This window comes from Apostichopus japonicus, chromosome 4, assembly GCF_037975245.1.
Source record: "Apostichopus japonicus isolate 1M-3 chromosome 4, ASM3797524v1, whole genome shotgun sequence".
Classification (NCBI taxonomy): Eukaryota; Metazoa; Echinodermata; class Holothuroidea; order Aspidochirotida; family Stichopodidae; genus Apostichopus; species Apostichopus japonicus.
Genome location: NC_092564.1, coordinates 15,694,850 through 15,715,227, shown reverse-complemented (window position 1 = coordinate 15,715,227; position 20,378 = coordinate 15,694,850). Strand labels below are relative to the sequence as shown.

The 20,378-nt window shown below is 36.6% G+C and overlaps 2 protein-coding genes across 6 annotated transcripts in view; one reads left to right on the top strand and one right to left on the bottom strand.

Annotated features, from left to right (window-relative positions):
- Positions 1-7,670: 7,670 nt before the first annotated feature.
- On the bottom strand, positions 7,671-12,617 carry LOC139966579 (fas apoptotic inhibitory molecule 1-like). Of its 4 annotated transcripts, none has more exons than XM_071969762.1 (5): positions 12,302-12,617; positions 11,690-11,892; positions 10,697-10,919; positions 10,433-10,482; positions 7,671-9,327 (listed from the first exon to the last, which is right to left on the bottom strand). In XM_071969762.1, the coding sequence occupies exons 2-5, from the start codon at positions 11,798-11,800 to the stop codon at positions 9,178-9,180; spliced, it is 534 nt and encodes a 177-aa protein (XP_071825863.1). In that variant the 5' UTR covers positions 11,801-11,892; positions 12,302-12,617; the 3' UTR covers positions 7,671-9,177. The 4 variants fall into 4 exon arrangements, with proteins under 4 accessions (XP_071825863.1, XP_071825864.1, XP_071825865.1 ...); XM_071969763.1 differs by having other exon boundaries at positions 11,690-11,897; positions 12,398-12,617; XM_071969764.1 differs by having other exon boundaries at positions 11,690-11,897; positions 12,411-12,617.
- A 1,765-nt stretch (positions 12,618-14,382) lies between these two features.
- The window catches only part of LOC139966571 (DNA topoisomerase 2-binding protein 1-like), a 32,427-nt gene continuing 26,431 nt past the window's right edge, over positions 14,383-20,378 (top strand). Inside the window, exons 1-8 of one of the 2 annotated variants that reach the window (XM_071969744.1) lie at positions 14,383-14,545; positions 15,728-15,831; positions 16,296-16,435; positions 17,257-17,389; positions 18,285-18,392; positions 18,947-19,020; positions 19,453-19,583; positions 19,928-19,993. In XM_071969744.1, the coding sequence (XP_071825845.1) occupies positions 15,751-15,831; positions 16,296-16,435; positions 17,257-17,389; positions 18,285-18,392; positions 18,947-19,020; positions 19,453-19,583; positions 19,928-19,993 (733 nt within the window). In that variant the 5' untranslated portion in view covers positions 14,383-14,545; positions 15,728-15,750. Of the gene's footprint in view, positions 14,546-14,795; positions 14,948-15,727; positions 15,832-16,295; positions 16,436-17,256; positions 17,390-18,284; positions 18,393-18,946; positions 19,021-19,452; positions 19,584-19,927; positions 19,994-20,378 lie in introns of those variants that run through there. The other variant, XM_071969743.1, reaches the window with a different exon arrangement.

The window sequence follows — 20,378 nt, the reverse complement described above, 5'->3', positions numbered from 1 at the left end:
GCTAATGCGAAATTACCTCTTTAAGTAGTGTTGGTAACAGGTAAAGACCTCTTGAGAACTGAGTGCCGGTTAAGATGTTGCTTATATGTTTAATCAATTGGGGGGGGGGGGGGAATGAATTACAGAACAGCAGTAATCGATGCTACCGCTTTTAATCGTGCTTTAAACGGTTTTGAAACTAATTTGCATTAACTTTTTTCTGTGGTCTTTGTGAACTGTAAAATTATTTGAAGACATGAGTGTTAAATGAGACAATATGCGATGTCTCAGTGTATAGAGTGAAAAAAATACCTTGAGAATTTATGTAAAATACTCAATATAGGTTTGTACTATAGCTTCCCATTATTTTGTATTTCTAGCCTATTTGTGGCCAATACTTGATAACATTTAAATTGTGCTGTAATTCTTCCAGCCATAACTCAAAGGCATGCAGGAACTAATATTCATATATATTAAAGTCAAATAACCCACTAAATACTCAAACTTTTTCAACAAGTATTTTATAACCGCAAACTATTTTCCCTCTTAGGTTAACAGGGAGTTAGAACCAACCATCATTTATTTTTCTCTGTGCATGGTAGAGATTGCTTTTCATGAACAACCTTCCACAAACGGCTAAGTAATATCTTATTCCATTTGGGAGATATCATAGACTTAGCGGTCCTTTCCACAAAGGGCGAAGACTTAAGCAAGTCTAAATATGACATCATCGAGCCACATGTGCTGCATTGTCTTATTTTACTGTAATGGAGATGGGTTTTTGTAAATGTTGAATCAGTGAACAAAATGAACCTATTAACAGGAATTAATATTGGCATTCATTTCAGTAGCAACACTGTTCAATACTGTTATTATTCTTACAACCCCCCCCCCCCCCAAAAAAAAAAATAACAATACACAAACCAAACAACAGATATTTTATTTGCCCTGATTTGATATAAGGGGCGTTCCCAATCTGTTGATAAGGTTATTTCCACGATCACAATCCTCTTGCTTGAATTTTTTCCTTATAATTATGTAAGTTATGTTTTATGACACTAACTTAGGGCGTGCTTCACATGTAATAGCTAAACCGCCAGTTTTTTTTCTTAATCTTAATCTTAATTCCATGAAACAACAGACAGTCAATTTAGCATGTCACAAGGGACATTCCCATTATGTTTGATAAAGTTATAGCCGAAAATTCTTTACTTTTCTTTGTCCCGAATGTTTCCGTATATGTGAATACGCTATACTTCAAACGATACAATTTTGTTATCTCAGTTCCATTGTACAATAATGTATATAACGGTGACGAACGAGCTGGATATTTCGGTGCACTCAATTCAAGGAAATTATTTGATAAGTGCAAACCTTTGCTGTATATTACAAACTGGTGACTTGTTTGAGTGTTAGTGAAAATAGAAGAGCATCACTTATATCCGTCTACCACAATATTAATCGTTTTTATCTTTTAATTATTACCACGTGTGTTAGCTCAGTGGTTAACGCCGGTGCATTTCAATCATAAGGTCCCGAGTTCGAGTCACTCCAAGATTAATGTATGTCGTCAAGTTACAGAGTTGTTGATAATTGACAATTCATAAACATGGACGTTAAAATATGAATCTAAGAGACTGACTTCGGTCAGCTTGCAGCTTGCGGCCACCTCTCCCATTAGACCCCACTCCTGGACGATATAATATATAAGCCCCCCCCCCCCGTACGTAGATGGTTGCGTCCCTGTCCTAGCTCTAATTAGTAACGAGTGTATACCATGGTTTACCCGATTCAACATCCAGGGGCGTATCCAGGATTTTCCAATAGGGGGGGCGCCAGGCATGAATGATCGCCGTCCTGGGGGATGGGTCTAAGGGGAGGGGTGTACAATTTTTGCTTTCGAAGAAGGGCTGAAATGCAAAATGGTGTCATATGCATGGGCGGCGATCAGTACTTCCGAGTGGGGGGGGGGGGGATATGACCTTGTTGACTATCTAAGCGTAGCGCCACCATGAGTTGGCGCGAAGCGTACAAGAAAATTTTGGGATTAACAAACCCTCTAGATGGCCGGAAACGGCACTTCCCGAGGTTTCCAAGCGGCATATACCCAACTTTAAAATAGGGATGTCATGTCCGAAATATCTCATAATCAGGATCCAAAATACTTTTTTTTTAATTTCGGGTGTTATTTTGGGAAAATTGCCCCTGTCAATCTTGTTTCAGGCGCAACGTTAGAATGTTCGAGAGCTCTTTTATATTATTCGATGAAGAAAATGGCCTCATGCAGGCTATTATAGGCCTATACACATGCAATACACAATTACACATAGTGACATTCCTAGGTACCGATTGCTAGGGCATCCAGGTGAAACGTGTATTAAGCATTACCCTGGTTACATGAGATTCTCAGCTGTTCGAGGGAACATGTACGTGTGTAGGCCTACTATAGGGCCTCTATGAATACTATGAGGGTGCATATATGTACTATATCAATACCGTGGGCGCAATAATACATTTTGTTGTTATAGGGCCAATGAAGCCTACAGTCAACTATTTTTGCTTTATAAAGACGCTTTATTTGAAAAGATCGCACTGCGTTTATGGTAGGCGAGAAATGAAGCTAAAAAAGAGCCGTACATTAACGAAGATGCATAAATGTAGGCATGAAAATATTCTTATCCCTGGCATTTGGTGGGGGGGGGGGGGATATGGTGCATTACATCCCCTCCACCCATTTTCATGGGGGGATATATCCCCCCTCCACCCAGGATCGCCGCCCATGGCCATATGTGATCCATTTTTCGACCTTAATAATAAGCAACATTTCCAGTAAATATGGACACAAAATGCACAATTTAGTATGGCTGGCATGTCACTTAGTGTTTATAGTGATAATACAAACACAATTACCATCTATGTTTCTAAAACTATTATGCCGCCGAACTTCGCCAGAATCTTTATTTGGCAAACAAAAAATAAAGCATACGGGAGGGGGGGGGGGTTGAGCGATCACCGACATCTCACATAAAGGTCGTCATCAATTTTTTTTTTTTTTTTTGGCTAAACTTTTTTTTTTTTGGTGACGGCCAATAGGGGGGGCGCGCGCCTGTTGCGCCCCCCCCTGGATACGCCCCTGACATCTATTCTGCCAACAAGAAATAGTTTTTCAACTGCCATATCCTACCGAACACAAGATAGCTGATGGCTTGGCCTATCATGGCACTTGCATTTATATCCATAAGGTGGCATTTTAAAGTTTGTGCTATAAAAGGAACAAGTTTAGCATACCTAACCCAAATCCCTTCTTGATCACCCAATACACACAGAGAACACAACAACTACTGTGCATGTGAACCGGTTGTTCTGATTGCTCTCTCGTAATAATAGTCCTCATTTAGACAAAAGAAATTCTACACAGCTTTAATCCCCTTCAATCCTCCTTATTTTCACACCATCTGTTCTTTGATTTATATCTCTATATCATATAGGAAAATACCTTTTTCTAAAGCGAATGTACATTACTCTCATTGTTGGTGTGATACCTTGTTAGGTATACCGTGACATCTTTAGAATGTCTCGATTTAGTCTGTTATGTGAATTCCCATCCCACAGCCCCACAGCCCGGGGAACTTTCCAAATCGCTCACTGATCCCTCGAAATATCACTCCGCAGTAATACTTTGTGGCGAATGGTAACAGAGGTGTGGGAACAGCCGTGTAGTGAGGAATATATGCAGAATCTTACTGAAAGTTCGGGCTAGGGCATTTAAGGACAGGCATAGTCCGACTACAGGCTATATGAGACTTTGCAAACTTTTTGACATATTTTGCCTTGGACAATTATACGTCACTATCAAATCATCTCATAACTAAGGCTTAGCTCACATGTATAGCGTCATATATGGCAAAACATGGGGTCGAACGTTGTACCGGCTAGCTAAGAAGTGATTTATTGAGTCCCCTCTCCTGTCAAATTTTCCAAGGACTATACATATTATTATTACTTAAATAATGGTTAATACAGTATTAGCATAACATGATGGATGACTGGATGGGTGTTAGTCACTCAAACTATAAACCTTATCAATAAACAGTAAACAGAGAGCCCACTCAGCGAATCAAATAGTTAAAAATTGACATACCTTGTTTGGTCAGTGAGAGCATTTCAAGCTAGGATCAAAGTACCTTGAAAATGTCATAGTCATGCATCCCTGCACGCCCTGCAGTCACGTTCAAACAAGTAATAAAGAAAAATGGGGATGAATTGATGCCATGTTAGTGGGATGACACCCGTCTATTGCGAGTTAAAAGGTGAAAGGTGACTACTTATACCAAAATCACAAGCATGGGTTCTTATGCTATAGAGTATGTATGGTTGTTGCGATAAAAGACTTTTCTTATTGTTTTATTTATTATTTTTGGTATCATACCTTTTCTCCCCCCCCCCCCCCAACGACAATGCGCCGATAGTTATACAATCGACAAGCCACGCTCGTGTCATGGTCTACCAATTAAACATCCCACCTGTTAAAATTATCTTCAAACGTTTGTTTGAGAAGTTGTTTAACTTATTTATTGCAAAAGCGGCTGTAGCCATAAGTCAAAGTAATTTCTGCAAATATTTAAGTCATTGCGTCATTCTGCGGAGTCTTCACGATATTGTAGTGTACTGAATGTGTAATACCAAGAGCAAACAAAATGAACTTAATGATGTATGGCGCCAATGAGGAAGTCCAGTCACAGGCCGGGGTGATGGGGGATAGAAGGGATGGGGGGGGTAAAGTTTGTAGCGTATGAAAGTCCCGAAGACGTGATATATATTTGATATGTTGGTTTAACACTACATCTAGGGGTGGGGGGGGGGGCGGGTGTTCTGCACTGTCACGTCATTGAACAAAGCTTTATACCATATACCTTTGCTGCAGAGTTTTTTTGTTTGTATATAGTCCTATATACGGCTTCATCTACGTCTAATTTTTGCATGAAGATATTGCGAATTTAACCGCAATCAAAACTTTGGGCTATACTTTAAAAGTTTAATACAGGCTACTATGTCACAAAGGCGTTTGCGAATGATAATCTCTTCGAGTTTCCCATGTCACTGTGAGGTTAATCGTAGTCATTAACTGCGTTTACTTTTCTCATTACACTTTAGATCTTGATCAAACAGTCCTGTGTAATATATTTTTTATTCTCGAATATATTATCGATCCCATATAACTTACAAATGTCCCATATATATGAATATATACACACATATAAATACACACACACACACACATATATGTTGAGACTAGTAGAACACTAGTAGTTGTTGTATATATATATATATATATATATATATATATACACACATATGAAGAAATAATTGCTAAGACTACCCAAAGTATTCCCGCTTACTATCGATTTAAAAAAAAAACAAATATAGTAGGTATCACTTGTCCATATTGCGTACGTGCAAGTTCTAAAGGCCAGGGGTTTTACAAGTGGGTTTAATGCTGTTTGGGGAAGTTGTTTTTTATGACAATTATCCTTATCACATATACCAAACCTATAGAGTGATTGCTAAGTTTTTTTTGTATTTTGTTATGTCCTCTTTAAACATCGCAAAACATAGTTAGAAAGAAGATGAAAAAAGAAATGGTATTGAATACTGTGTATTTCGATGTATTAGAATATAACAAGTGAACATATGATAAATAGGAGATAAAATGTACAATGTAAATTAGGTAAATTGAACTGAGCAATTCCACTCCAAGTCAATCAGCCATAATGTACCAGTTAAAGGTACTGAATGCAAGTTTGAATACAACCATGAGCAAGGTGTTAGAATAGTGGGAAATAACAACAATTAAAAATAATCTAAACACTATATACAGCATAAATAATAAATTGCGTGATTGAAAGAAAATAAAGAGAATTGAACCACTGGTATAACACCCTCCCCTGCCCCCACCCCTCTCCTTTGCTATTACGAAAGTGTGACAAAACCTTCCCTTTCAAATTTGTTACCTGGCCAAATTCTGTCATTTGGCTCACAAGTGGACCCATGCTTGTTGTCGTTCCTTAAGCTGACAGCTAAAAGTAGTCAAATCAGAGACGAATGTGAGCTTCTGAGCTACTCTGAGAGCTCAAAACATGAGAATCAAGGTTTTAATAACCACCATTTCTTCATTATGATGGGACATTATTTTTTCCCTAGCATACTTGTGCCCTCTATTTTCAAAATAATCTTCCAAACTATTACATTAATAAATAAATAAAATAAAAAGTAGTTACATTATTAGAGGTAAGTTGTAATTTATAGAGATTTTAGAAGATGGTTTAAGTTACAAAACATTGTGGATAGTATTATCATACATATTTAAGCACAACAGGGTAGCTTATATTCAACAAGGTATATACCAGCTGTAATTATTGCAGCATAATGGGTGAATACACAATAGTCATTCACAGAATTTACATGAATGACAGTGTTACACAACCACCCTCCCCCCCCCCCCCCCATCGTAAAAACAAATTTTCAATCCTCCATTATCTATGTAGAGCTAGATATGGCCTTGGTAAACATGAACCTCCCTGCTTTTATAACTCGAACAAAAACGAACAATAAGTTGTTGGCTGAGTTCACTTCTCACAATCATTGGTGCTGTGGCCGAGTGGATAATGGCACTGGCATTTGCAGCAATGAGGCTTAGCAATCGGGAAGTTCAGGGTTTGATCCCGGCAGGGTCACAGTAAGGTGGGTTTTTCATCCAAGAGCAATCTATGGTTTTCCCATCTGAAATGACTTTTCTAAATTCAAAAGTTGTAATCCATGAGCCCTTGCGGGCTTCTTCCACATTCGTGGTCACCTTAACCATAGTAAAAATAACTGCCTGATTTATAGGGATGATAAGAAAAAACAAGGGATTGCAATTTGGAAAGATTTTCAAAATAAAACATGTGGGTGCAGATGGGTGAGGGCATGTCTTGTAAAAAAAATATAAATATATATAATGACCATTCCATAAGATAACTCATCAGACAGTTAATAGTTTGCAATTCAAATTTGGCAGTTAAAAAATTATAAAGCTTTGGTTACATTTTGTGGTCTTTTTCTAGCATATCTGGAATTTGAATATAATGTAGCATCACTTAACAGTTAGTTCATTTTAACATTCTCACAAAACAGCTTTTTGCAATGATCTTGCTATACAGCTCAGATGGTATACGGATCCAAAAAATCCCATTATAATAGCATCCATTCCACTAGACGTATTATTTTTCATATTCTTCTTCCAAAAGAAGGTGCAGCATCTTAACGAATTAATATACAACGGCTGTGCAGAGCATTGTGCTTTTCAGACATTAGCAGGATCGAATACAATGGTACTTTGGATGAAAATAATGCAGCCATAGCAAAGCAGAATGATGTTGTTGTTTAACAGTAACTGTAGCTGAGGTTAATTCTAAATAGTAAGACACATGAAATTACCGTGGGTTTGTCTTGGAAGCATATTATCTATGAATGGTACATCGTGCCACTAGTTGGAGAGAAAAACTCTCGCTCAACCAGCAGGCCAATGGGCTTTAAGGAGTCCTTAACAACATTTTATGAGAAACAAATGAGAAAATTCAACACTGTGAACTAACGATATTCAAGTTTTGGTTATTGTTCAATTGAAGTGCTGGTCAGCAGGATTTTGTGGACCTACACATCAAGGCCAAAGCTTATCCAAACTTTACAATTGGTGTTCAAGTGTTGACAAGGTTTTCAGACTTATGACCTCTGGTTAACCTGAATTACCTTGACCTCCACAGAAAAAAAGATAGAATTGTTTTTAATACACAAAAAGTGGATCCAGATACTAAGAATGTATAGTTCATTCAAGATTAACATTTGCAGTTACGGAGCATAGTTTTCACACTGTGACTTCCACCGTTCTCAAAAAAACCTTTGAACTCCACAAAAAAAAACACTTGGGATTTTGTATTTACTAATGTGGACCCACATACTAAGTATGATGTTCAAACGTAAATTCACTTTTCATTGTTGTAATTAGGAACAGGTGTCATATAAACACACACTCACAGACACATGTTATTACTGTCCAATTTTAGAATTGATCTGAGGAGTCGAAAATTCTGCTTAGATTTAAATAAATGAAACTCGAAATTTGACTACTTTCTGATCATAATACTGAAGTGAAGACTCTACACCAGTTGAAGTACACATACACTAAAAAAGATATTCTGTATATATTGACATAACAAGAAATGACTCCTTTGGTACTAAAAACAAATTTAGAAATTCTTGAGATCTTGCAAAATACAGTAAAGCTGTACTGTGATTGGTTAATAAATGTATGACTTCTTTTTAATTAACATTTAAGTATCATTACTTTTACTCAAATTTGGGCAATTTAACTGGCAATAGGTCTCAAAAGTTAGCAACACAATAAATGACTTTAGCCCTGGTAAGATTCCCAGGATTAGGGTCCAAACGTTTCTGAAATGAAAAGTGTCCCCTAAGTTTTGAACCCATTTCAGTGATGGACCAAGGAGCCACTTATGAAGTGTTACCAGGGGCTATTTGCTATTTTCTAATGTATTTTTCACACTCATTGAAATGTACAGATTGATTTACACAGCAACAAGGTTGCACATTTTCTTTTGATCAAAAACATTTTGTCAGAGTGTGGTTGTTTCAGATCTATAATGTTTGCCAAGTTATGGGGGGGGGGGTCATTTGGTCACTGGTTCCATCTTAATTTTCAACCTTGTCCCCAGGTTAATTTCTCTACAAATCTATGAGGTCCCCCCCCCCCCCCTTGACCAAGTTATTGGATAATTCATAAATCGGTCCTCATTTATTTTCAGTTTTGGTCCTGGCTCTCATATACAACATAGAACTAGGTAAATTCTGTTATGGGGGGTATGGTACAGGTCTAGGCTAAGTGTTCTTATTTAAACACTGCAAATCTCAAGATTTACACATTTTCTCTGACATTAACAAAGCAAATTATTGAAATTAATCACATAATTTCTTCAATTTGACAACAGGAAAAGTCACTCTGTAACTGCAACCAGCTACTGTGAAGTAGTAATGACCCTTTGAATTGATAGGTAAACCTTGTGTTGTAAACATCTCTTTTAGGAACAGACCCTAGCGACAATCTTGGCAGGAATGAATTGAGAGAAGCAAGATCTCCCAATATTATTCAATTGCCTCGGGAATTTCTCTATCATCCAGTAACAAAGAGTGGATGATACCTTCTCTCCTCTTCCCGCTGCTAACTGCCCTGATGCAGCAGCTCCTCCCACCGACTTCAAAGTGTGTCTCCGACCCACCTTCAACGAATTCACCCTGTAGAAAACAAAAATATATATAGTGGGAAAGGTAATGTTGATAAATATATTCAACTTCAAAATGAAGTTAGTAAATATATGACGATTGAAAAAAAGATAGATGGACAAGGATAAGTGATACCAAAATTAAATTATTGTAATGTATAATGGACAGAGGGCCAAAATAAAAAAAGATAAAGGAAAATTATTCAGCAATTTTTCACTGATGGTCTTTTATTGGCTATTGTAAAGTGGCTGTTCTACAGTAGCTGCACAAAGTGACTGTTCTATATCAGCTATTCTAAAGCAGCTGCTCTTTAATAGCTGTGTTAAATCAGCTGTTCTAAAAATAGCTTTTCAAAAGCAGCTGTTATCAATTGGCTGCTCCAAACTGTCCTACAATAGCTGTTATATTAAATGGCTGCTCCAAACTGTCCTATAGCAGCTGTTATTAAGTGTTGCTCCAAACTGTCCTACAGCAGCTGTTATTAAGTGGCTGCTCCAAACTGTCCAATAGCAGCTGTTATTAAGTGGCTGCTCCAAACTGTCCTACAGCAGCTGTTATTAAGTGGCTGCTCCAAACTGTCCAATAGCAGCTGTTATTATGTGCTGCTCCAAACTGTCCTATAGTAGCTGTTATTAAGTGGCTGCTCCAAACTGTCCTATAGCAGCTGTTACTAAGTGGCTGCTCCAAACTGTCCTATAGCAGCTGTTATTAAGTGCTGCTCCAAACTGTCCTACAGCAGCTGTTACTAAGTGGCTGCTCCAAACTGTCCAATAGCAGCTGTTATTAAGTGCTGCTCCAAACTGTCCTATAGCAGCTGTTACTAAGTGGCTGCTCCAAACTGTCCTACAGCAGCTGTTATTAAGTGGCTGCTCCAAACTGTCCTACAGCAGCTGTTATTAATTGGCTGCTCCAAACTGTCCTATAGCAGCTGCTCTATAATAGCTGTGTTGAATCAGCTGTTCTAAAAATAGCTTTTCTAAAGAATTGATTTAGAACTGAATATTACTAAACCTTCATATGAACATCAAATAAAAACAGTTTGCTGTAATTAGGTAGTGATTTCATTGTGAGGAGACAGGTAAGCAGAATGCACTGAGAGACTGCATGTTCTACTTACCGCTGTATCTAAGACCTCCCCATCACACCATACATCCATTGTGTCTTTCTCTGTGGAATTAAAACATAAAGTAGAATATTAGTAGGCAACATCCACTTTTTAAGGTACATTTCTTTTTAACCTTTGTTACAATCCAATTGTTTTATTGCAAACATGAACCTGAAACATGCAGTGACGGTGAGAAAAGTAATTGAATGTAAACAAGTATTGCTATAAATCTTTGCATCTGTGTAACAACGGGGACATGTTAGAGGGTACACTCACCAAAAACCACCCTATGGCCCACTCCATCGATGACTGGTGTCCAAACTTTGGCAGTTTTTGCACGGTGCTCCACAAACTTTTTCAGACTCTTACCGTCAATCTCTAAGGTGTACTCATAGGCAAATCCAGAGACGGCCTCAATATGGATTACTCCTTTGTGTTTACCAATATGAAAGGTTTCTTTGCCGACCAATTTGAACATCCAGTTTCTTCTAAGGACTTCCTGTGAAGGAACAAACCAAAGAACGAAGAAACAAAATGAATAAGAGAAATAAATTAAATAAAAACATCTGTTCTTGTTCATGCTGGCCATAATCCACGGTAATGGGTGTAGATTTGAGCAGGGGTCCACTTTTCAAGGAGGCATTGGTGTTGTCTAAAAGCTAGGAAACCTGGAGTATATAGCAAGCATGATACACTTCTACAATTACCATATTTTACAGTCCCCACCAGAGAGCAATTCATGTCAGGTTCAAAACTCAAAGAACCAGGATTTATGCCTGATTCAAAATTCATTCTGTGTCAAAATTCATATCGTTCAGCAGTGTTGGCATGAGAAATCTCCCATAAAAGGTAATTGTTTAAAAACTATTTGTGTTGGAAAAGCGGTAACAATTAAACAACTTGCAATCTTATATCTGAGAGATAAATTTTGTCAACCTAGAAGGTTGTCACAAGAATATTTCAAATGAGATAGTGTAGCTTCATAACACATAAAGCACATTTAACAGTAATAATCAACAGTACATGCTTCTCTAAATAATAATAGCTTAATCACTCAACAACCACTGACCATTTTTACAATTATATTGAATACAGCACTAATTGTCTCAACAGAACATTAATCACTATCCAAGTTTATGAGGGTAACATGGTCTATTTGTTCTTATCCAACACATAATCAATGACACAACTATAGAAGGAAAACAGACACACTATTTTGAGCAGACTGAATGCCTTATCCATATTTTAAAATTTCTTAAAACGTATTACCTCGTCATCAATTGTGATGGTTCTTTTTCCGCTGGTTGTTCCATGTTCAAACTTCACTTTGTGTATGCCATTGCTCAGAGCAATGTCCCACAAAGCCACCACATCAGCCATTCTGTCTTTGATTAGTTCCCCAGCAACCTTTTAGAATAATGTAAATATAGGGCCTACTGGTTGGATACTAGTTAGCTGCTGTCTCTGACCATCTGTGCTGTAAGGAAGTCAAAATTATGAATTTTATGCATTCATTATCCATATTATATCTCCTATCTATGACTACTGGATATAGGGAACCTATAGTCCTTTTTTGGTTGGCATTGGATCAATTTTAATTTGACAACAGCACAGCCTAAATGCATTATTTGCAAGGACTTAAAGTATTGATTAAACCAGCTAGTATGAAATAGTCTCCAAACTCTCTAAATGAAAACTTGTCTGCAATGAGCAGCATGTAAACAGTGCAGTGTTTAATGCCTCACGTTCCTAGCCTATGCATACGCGCTTAGGCCTATTTATTCTTAGAACAGCCAAAGCTAGGCTGAGTCTTACTAGCATATGCTCATTTGGCCTTGTTACACATTCATGCATGTATATAACGAAACTTGTGCTACGTACTGTCCATTCAAGAAAACGATATATCTCTAAGTTGAACCTGTTCAGAAAGTTGGTACGATTATTAACAGTTTTTAATTGCCTGAAATCTCAACAAACCAATTATATATACTTTCTCGGCCTTTCACGACACAGATCCCTTTCGGACAATAATTGATTTATCGCAGGGACTACTTTAGCGAAAACTATTTCTTGATCAGATGGCGCTATTTCCATGGTGATACTTTGCGTTATCTTATTGTATACCTGCTGTGATCATCCTATATGTGAGATGTGCAATCAAACTGATCGATTAGTATAATAACTTTTGTTACTTAAAAGGCACCAATATAAGGACAGAGGGGATCAAAGGTAGACTCGTTTTCAAATCCTTTGAAAATATGCTAAGCTTAGCTACACTGTTCTTTGACATTGTGTACTCCTGTTCTACTGATTTAATAGACATTCACCTACACCCCGGCTGAGCAAATTTGCTATTTCTTATGCACTTGGAATATTTCCCCCGAAATATGGTGAGATCAAGTCACGTTGTTGTCAATCGCCAGTAATGGTAATTCGAAACTTCCAGATTTCAAACGTTTAATTTTCGTCAATTTGTTACTTTTTAAAGTTCAAAATATAACTTCCAGAGAAAGAATCCAAGACATAAATATAACAAATGTTGAACTTTTTATAGAAATTAGTGGCCCGGCCATAGTCGACTATGGCGGGCAAATTTTGAGGCAAACAATATAAATTTCGTAAATACAAGTTGAAATTTCGTGAAATTGGACAAATTGTTGAGTTCAAATTGGCAAATAGTTTAAACCAAAAATTTCACTAAAAACTTTTTCGATATTTTGAGATACTGTACAAAATAACGTTTGGTATCTTGAGACTTCATAAACTTTATTCCGCGAAGTTTAAAATTTCCGATTTTAATCGTCACATTAGTATTCAAGCAGCTAAAAATCCTCTTCTTGGAAGATCCTACCTGATCAGATCGATCCATCTTCAGTCTATGACTAGACACAGTTTAGGTGCAACAACACTCGGAAACTCTGAGACTACAAATCCGGTAACTTATAATCCAGAGCATGCAAGGGCGTAGGAACCGGGGGCTGGGGGGCGCCAGCCCCCCGGTGTAAAATGTGGAGGGGCGGAAGTATCATTCCGCCCCCCCCCCCGCTTCGCAAGTCAGAAAACCCCTTTTTCATTTCCAGATGAGAAAAAATTCTCATTTGGAGCACCAAATTGCATCTAAGGCCAGGTGAAAATGCAAAATTATATACAAAATGGAGTGGGTGGGTTGAAGTGTGCTATATTGCACCAAATTGCATCTGAGGCCACGTGGAAATGGAAAAGAATTACAAAGGGGAGGGGGACACCCCCCCTTAGACCCCTCCCCCAGGCCGGCCATCAGTCTTCATCCCCCCCCCCCCACTCAAAAGTACCTTCCTACGCCACTGAGTGCATGCCTACATCCAGTCCAACTTCCGAGTCACTTGCTTCAGTAGAAAACCGCAGCCCTGAAAAGTGAACTTAGTAATACGCAGTATTCAACGTATTTGATGTAGACTTACCATGAGAAATAGTGAATAAAAGAGGCACTTTACCCAAAGTTTAGTTTATATTTCAACCGTTTCCGACATTTATCTTAAAAACATCTAGTTCTTGACTGGGCAGTAAAACATACTTTTCACCGACGATGCTCTGTAGATCAAAATAAAAAAATTACTGCAGCCAACTTGATTTAAAGATCTTTTTTAATAACAACCATTTCAGCCTACACCATCAACTAATGATTACTTTTAAATATAACAGATTTTCTAATTTCACCAAAGTGTCTTCGCAAATTGTTAAAGGAAGTCCATTAACAGTATATTTTATTTAACCTGATGGTAAAACTGCGTATAAGGCTCTGTCAAATGTTAGCAGCTAAACAGGCCCAATGCGCCCATATATTCATCTTTTACGTAGATTTGTAGAGGACTTCACTTTTATCAAATCGAAAGTGCGCCCTTATTTTTAGAAGATTAATTACGATCAATAATCACTTTATCAATGTCATGACTAATACTAGGTCTAGAGACATTGGTTTCGATAAAACAATAGATGGTTTTATTCCGACGAACGATAAGCGAAATCTTTCACACAACGATAGAATATTTTTGATAGCGGAATTTGTGTTTGGATTTTTAATTGGATCCTGTCTGTACGATTCGTACGAGACGGCGACCTAGCGCAAATAAGACTGTAGTGTTTGAGGTGAGTGACGTACTTTTATATTTCATATAATTTACCACCTAATAACCCTAGCGTCCAAAGATTCACTTGATTTCCTTTCCTCTTTTCTTTCATTTTATTCTAATGCTTTTTATTTTGTAATGTTTTAATTCTTTGCTTGTTCATTTATTCCTTGATATGTATTTCTTGCAGTAATGACCGCCAATACTGTTCACTTCTTAAAATATACACACATTACTAAATCAGACAGTAATGAGTGAAGTAATATGCACGTACTCCCTCCAGCAAGCCTGTGCTTGAAATATATCCAACCCATAGAAATTGATAACCGAATTGGGACGGCGGTAAAAAGAAAATAAGAGACAATAATAAAATGTAAAGTCTTTCCCATTACTTTGAACGTCAAAACATAATTCGATGCTAGTAAGTTGAAAGTTCAATAACTTCCATGGTTTTCTATGTCAAGTTTCAGTATTTTTACTTCAGTGGTCATAAAATAAGTAAAACAAAAAATTATTGTGGATCTCAGGCCAGAGTTAGATTTACCTTAGTTTTACTAGCCTAGGCTACATCATGCATTAGGACTTATTACAGATTGGACATAGGCTGTATGCTATACCTAGTTTAGTATCGTAACAGTATAGCTCGTTGGATAGGCCTAGTAGTCTTACTCAATTGGTCACAATCAAGTCCCAAACAGGCTTAGGCCTACGTAATTTAACATTAAGAGAATCTTACACCTGCAAGTAGGCCAAAAATGTTTACAAGAAGGCTGCTTTAATTTCGGATTTAATGTTTATTAGGATTATTTCGATTTAGGTCATCACATCTCCATCCCAGGAGATGAATATTATGATTTGTTAATGGTAATTGGTATTCCTGCTTGATCAACCTTTATTTTATGCAGGGTCATCAGTTTGACAAATCTATGTTTAATCCTGCAGTATTGATATTCTTCATGTCTTGACTATACTGTATGCTAGATAGGAATAATTCAAAATTTGCATTGACGATTTTGTATTACTTTTTATTCTTTAATTTTGTGCTTCTGATAGAACAGGCAAAAACTAAAGACCTGCTTTCTACTTGCAATATACAAAGTTCACATGCAATAAGGCTAACATTAGATGCATTTGGAGGGACTCTGCTGTAATATACCATACACAACAAATGATTCCTAGATTTATCTTAATTTTCTTTCAGAATAATTGAATTAAAACACAATCATGTCTGGCAAACCTGATTTTGTGATCAGATTTGTGTCATCAGCAAACAACAGGAAGGACCAGATGCAAAATGCTGTCAAGGTTTGTTTCCACATGTTGAATATTTTACATCAAGTCTTGTTGTACAGGGAATGGCAAAGAAATGCTATACTATATTTGCAGACTGCTACAGAATTGTAAGAAGTATGGCAGAATAAGCAGTTTCTACACAGGAAACAGTGTAACTGTTTGTAGTTCATGCAAATTCAAATTTGCTGCATAAAAGTTAAACACTGAAGTCTATGTTATTGCATTCATCTCGAGAGGCATTCAAGATAGAGAAACACACTGTAGTCCATCTTGTTAAAACTACAGTATGACTTGCTAGAATTAATTTCTGGGAGCAGAACTGAATTGCTTTCATAACATAATTTGACCATCAACTGAGAAGTTCTGGAATGAAGTTTGAGAAATTAATTTTATGCGTGTCATGACTTGTCTCGATATTTCTTTAACATATAAAAGTATGCAAAATAAACCTTTCTTTCTTCACAACTTATCTTCAGGGTGTTCAAGCTGCCAAAGTCCCGACAGAAAAGGTGAAAGAAGAAGCCGTTCTAGAAATGACCACGACCGATAATAACCTCTATGTATGTGACCCATTTGAGGGTCAGGCGTTTGACCATCTGCTCAAACTTGGATGCAGGTTTGTCTGTTAAATAGTTGCTGGAGTTTTTAAAGTAATACAACAGGTGTGTGTGTGTTTTGTGAATCTGTTTGATGATGCCTTTTGTCTCCAGCATGATCTTAACCAAGTCAGGGTTCCTCAGGACTGCTGTTTCATTGAGCAAAAGTAAGTGAGACTGAGCAAAGACAAAAGTTATTTGAAGCAGTGAAGTATCAGTATTATAATTAATCAGTTTCCAGTGTCAAGCAAAATGTTGATTAAATGATAGAAGCAAGATTTAAAATAATTACTATAACTATTTGAAATGGAAATGTGATATCATCTTTCTTTCAAAGATGCGGAATAGATTGCCGTACTTGAATTTGCTGTTTGACAATCTGAAGTTACCTTCAGAGACACTGTATGACTTTTCACAGCTTGCCCTGTCTGGCCCTAGTAAGATAGCAATCTGTGGTTTTTCCAATTCGTTGTGATATTAGAAGAAGAAATCCTGCAAATAATGTAATCCACAAAACTTCAAAACTTTCTCAGCATGGTGTTACTGCTGATTAGTTTGTATTGAAATATCATAAACTTCCTTCGAATGCTTTCCATATAGCTTTCAATATGTGCATTCATTTATATTATTGACTTTATGGTTATTCGTTGAAAATATTTTAGTAACTTATAAAAGCAAATATCTGGCAGGTAAGGTAAGGTATTTCTGTGGAAAGAAAAGAAGCATTTGAAGATAAATTGACTTTAGAAATTAAGCAAAAAATAAGCAGATATCAGGAAAGTCACCGTCATGTACAGAACTTTGTTGTTATTGAAAGTTATTTTCTGCTCTTTTTTTGTAGGATTGTTGGAGCTCAGTGTGTTTTATCTTGTCTAGAATTGGATATCTCGTTACCACGACTAAGTCATCCAGTGCACAATCTAACTCTGTTTGGTGCAGTTATTACTTGCTCTAGTGTCGTCAAGCAGAGAAGGGTAAGAATTGTTGTCAACTTTCTTGTAACTTTCTCTCAATTTTCCATTTTTACATTCAGTTACTCTCATTAATCTAAACAAGAGTGTGAAGTGAAAATTTATCACTTTACACCAGCATATCTGTTCGGATAAATTTATATACAGGGTATATATATTTAAAAATTCATCCTTTATATTATTTTTTTCACATTTAATGATTTTATTTGTTTTTAATTATATTAATTGAATAAATGCTGATAATAGCTATTTCTACCATGTAATAGAGATCGTTTGTATTTACAATTCTAGAATATATAAAGGTTTCTAATCAAAATTATATTCCAAAGTTTCAGAAAATATCAGAAGACTTTTATTCTCTGATTTTCGAAACTCCCTTTAAATGACAGAATGCATTATATGATGATCTGGGAAAACTTAGTAATAATTTGAAAGTGGCTTTTCTTTCCTTCAGAGCAGTGAGAGCTGCCCATGAATTTCGTATGAAAGATTATTCTTCCCAATTTGATCAAGTTGAACCTAATTTCCTGATTTTGGCAAGTACTAAATGATCACAAACTTTGCAACAGGCAGAAGGGAAAACTCAGTGCAACCAGCTAATCTCCTAAACAAAAAACCTGTGTCAATAATGTATAAAAGGTGTTGGCCTTCAGAGTTAAACTGAGTTTTTATGGGTTTTTTGAAGCTTTGCCTCTGACAAAGATCTTACAAGGATGGAAATATCACACCTTTCTTGTATAACACTTTGACTGTTTTGCGATGGGTAACTGGATAAATTATTCATCTTTGCTTGTCTTCATTCTCTTTTACATATGTGTTAATGCAAGAACAATACTCACCTTTCTAGTGTTGGAAGTCTTTTCTCCTTACCTGTACAAATACGTTCCTCTCCTCATAGGAGTTGATCCACAGAAAGGTCCAGTGGATGGGAGGGACAGTGTCCAAAGACTTGACCGAGTGTATAACCCACCTCATAGCAGGCGAAGTTGGCTCAAAAAAGTACCATGTGAGTAGTACTTCTCTATGGTGGAGAGGTGTTTTTCTGTAATTATTCATCTTCCTTTTTGTATAATCATTTATTTATTTCTAGTAACTAGTTTTCATGGGAGTGAGCTCTTTGCTGGATCTTTCCAATATGTGCACATACATCGTATTTTCACTTCAGTGTATGAAATGGCATTTTGTATTCTCACATGTAATAATGAATGAGTTAATGTTATGGGATTCCACATTTTATTTTGTAACCGACTCCGTTGTCTCTAAACCATGATGCCTCTTCCAAGAAGATTTGGGTAAGGACTTCATTTCCATCGATGATTTTTCTGTGCAAAAGGTTTTCTTATAAAAGTATTGTTACATATCTGGATATTGGCATCAAACAACATGGAAGTACAATAATATCTGCGCCATGAGCGTCTTTTTAGACGGATACTGGCGCATTATACTGTAAATGTCCATGATTATTATTATTATTGTTATTAAAGCAATTTTCAGAAAATTTGATTTTTCATGTAAATCCTCAAAGTAAGTCAAGTATCGTTTACTATTACAAATCTACAGGTGGCTGCAGATCTGAAGAAACCTATTCTATTACCAGACTGGGTTGATGCTTGCTGGGACGAAGGACAAACCAAGTAAGTCACATTTATCAGTAAATGGCCAAAGAAAATTATCAAGGACTTTCTCTACAATAAAAAGACTTTAATTGTGAGCAATCTGTCGATAATACAGACCTTTCTAGATGTTCTCAAACCTTCCCACCAGCGTCTCCTTTTCATAGCAATTATACTCATAGTCTGCAAAAGCTTGGTAATGTGCTACGACAAGTGACTATTTTTTCTCAATCATTTTCTAATGAACTTAAATTTCATTCATGGAATAAAATTTAGGATTCAATTTTTGTGTAGCAGTTTTGATAGTTCTGAAGTGTGTCTATTATAGTATACTATGGTTCTTGTGTATGAAACTACTTCCGCTTGTATTATATCTTATGTGGCATCTTGTGATGTGATACCAGATAAATTATTATCTGTCGTTCATAAAAACCCTTTTCTTTTATTCTCTAGGTACTACAAAGGAACAAGCAGCGAAGTAATCAGTCTTTATAAATGTCCTATATTCAAAGGATGCAATGTCTGCCTGACAGGGTTCCAAATGGACGAAAAGAAAAGGATCGAAGAAGCAATAACAGAACATGGTAAAATATTTTTGTTTTCAATCCTGCAGTTACCTTGGTAGTTCCTCAGACTAATTTTAATTGGCTTTTGCCGTAACTTCGCCACCGTCTCGACGATTCGGTCGAGCTTTGGCGGAGCAATTCTCTCGGAAGATGTCACTGAATTGTCTTCAAGGAAAAAAATATGCAGCAATTATAAGTAGAATTCATCTCGATTTTCAGCTAGATATGATTCTAGTCAGGATTCAGTTCCAAAAATCTATAAAAAAAAAATCAATATTTTTAGGATTTTACTGAGCACTACGCTTCACTGTTTTCTAGATAGATTTACAAATACGGCGATATTCTGCTTCTTTCTTTCGTAGGCGGAATTTACAGTCGAGAATTGAAATTTCAGGAGAGCACTCATCTGATTGTGCGAAGTGCTAAAGGTTTGTGAGATACATTGGCTATTTAATTTTGATTCAGGCAATGTAACAATTATTTGAGATTTAATTAAGAAATAGTCCACACTGTTAGTTGAAATGTGAATACCTCCTTTCCAATATCTTGTTCCTAATTTGAGATATAGTCAATTGAAGGTAACCTATTTTGATTGGATGAACCCTCGATTAATCCGTGGAGCACATCGCAGCATGTAGTCTCTTGATGGTATCATGGCTACTGTTCTTCAAAGTCTTACTTTCCTTTTTCAATATTCTAATTGATGTATCCTTGAAATGACTTACCATTGGAATGTTTGCTTATGTGTCAATGTTATCTGTATTTAGAATTTCATCATATTGCCAACTTTTCTGTAGAAATATTATTGTTGAT

Coding starts and splice junctions, on each gene's coding strand:
- LOC139966579 (XM_071969762.1), bottom strand. CDS start 11,800: ATGGCTGATGTGGTGGCTTTGTGGGACATTGCTCTGAGCAATGGCATA. Junction 10,483..10,696: donor GGGCCATAGGGTGGTTTTTG/GTGAGTGTACCC, acceptor TTAATTCCACAG/AGAAAGACACAATGGATGTA. Junction 9,328..10,432: donor GGGAGGTCTTAGATACAGCG/GTAAGTAGAACA, acceptor TGTTTTCTACAG/GGTGAATTCGTTGAAGGTGG.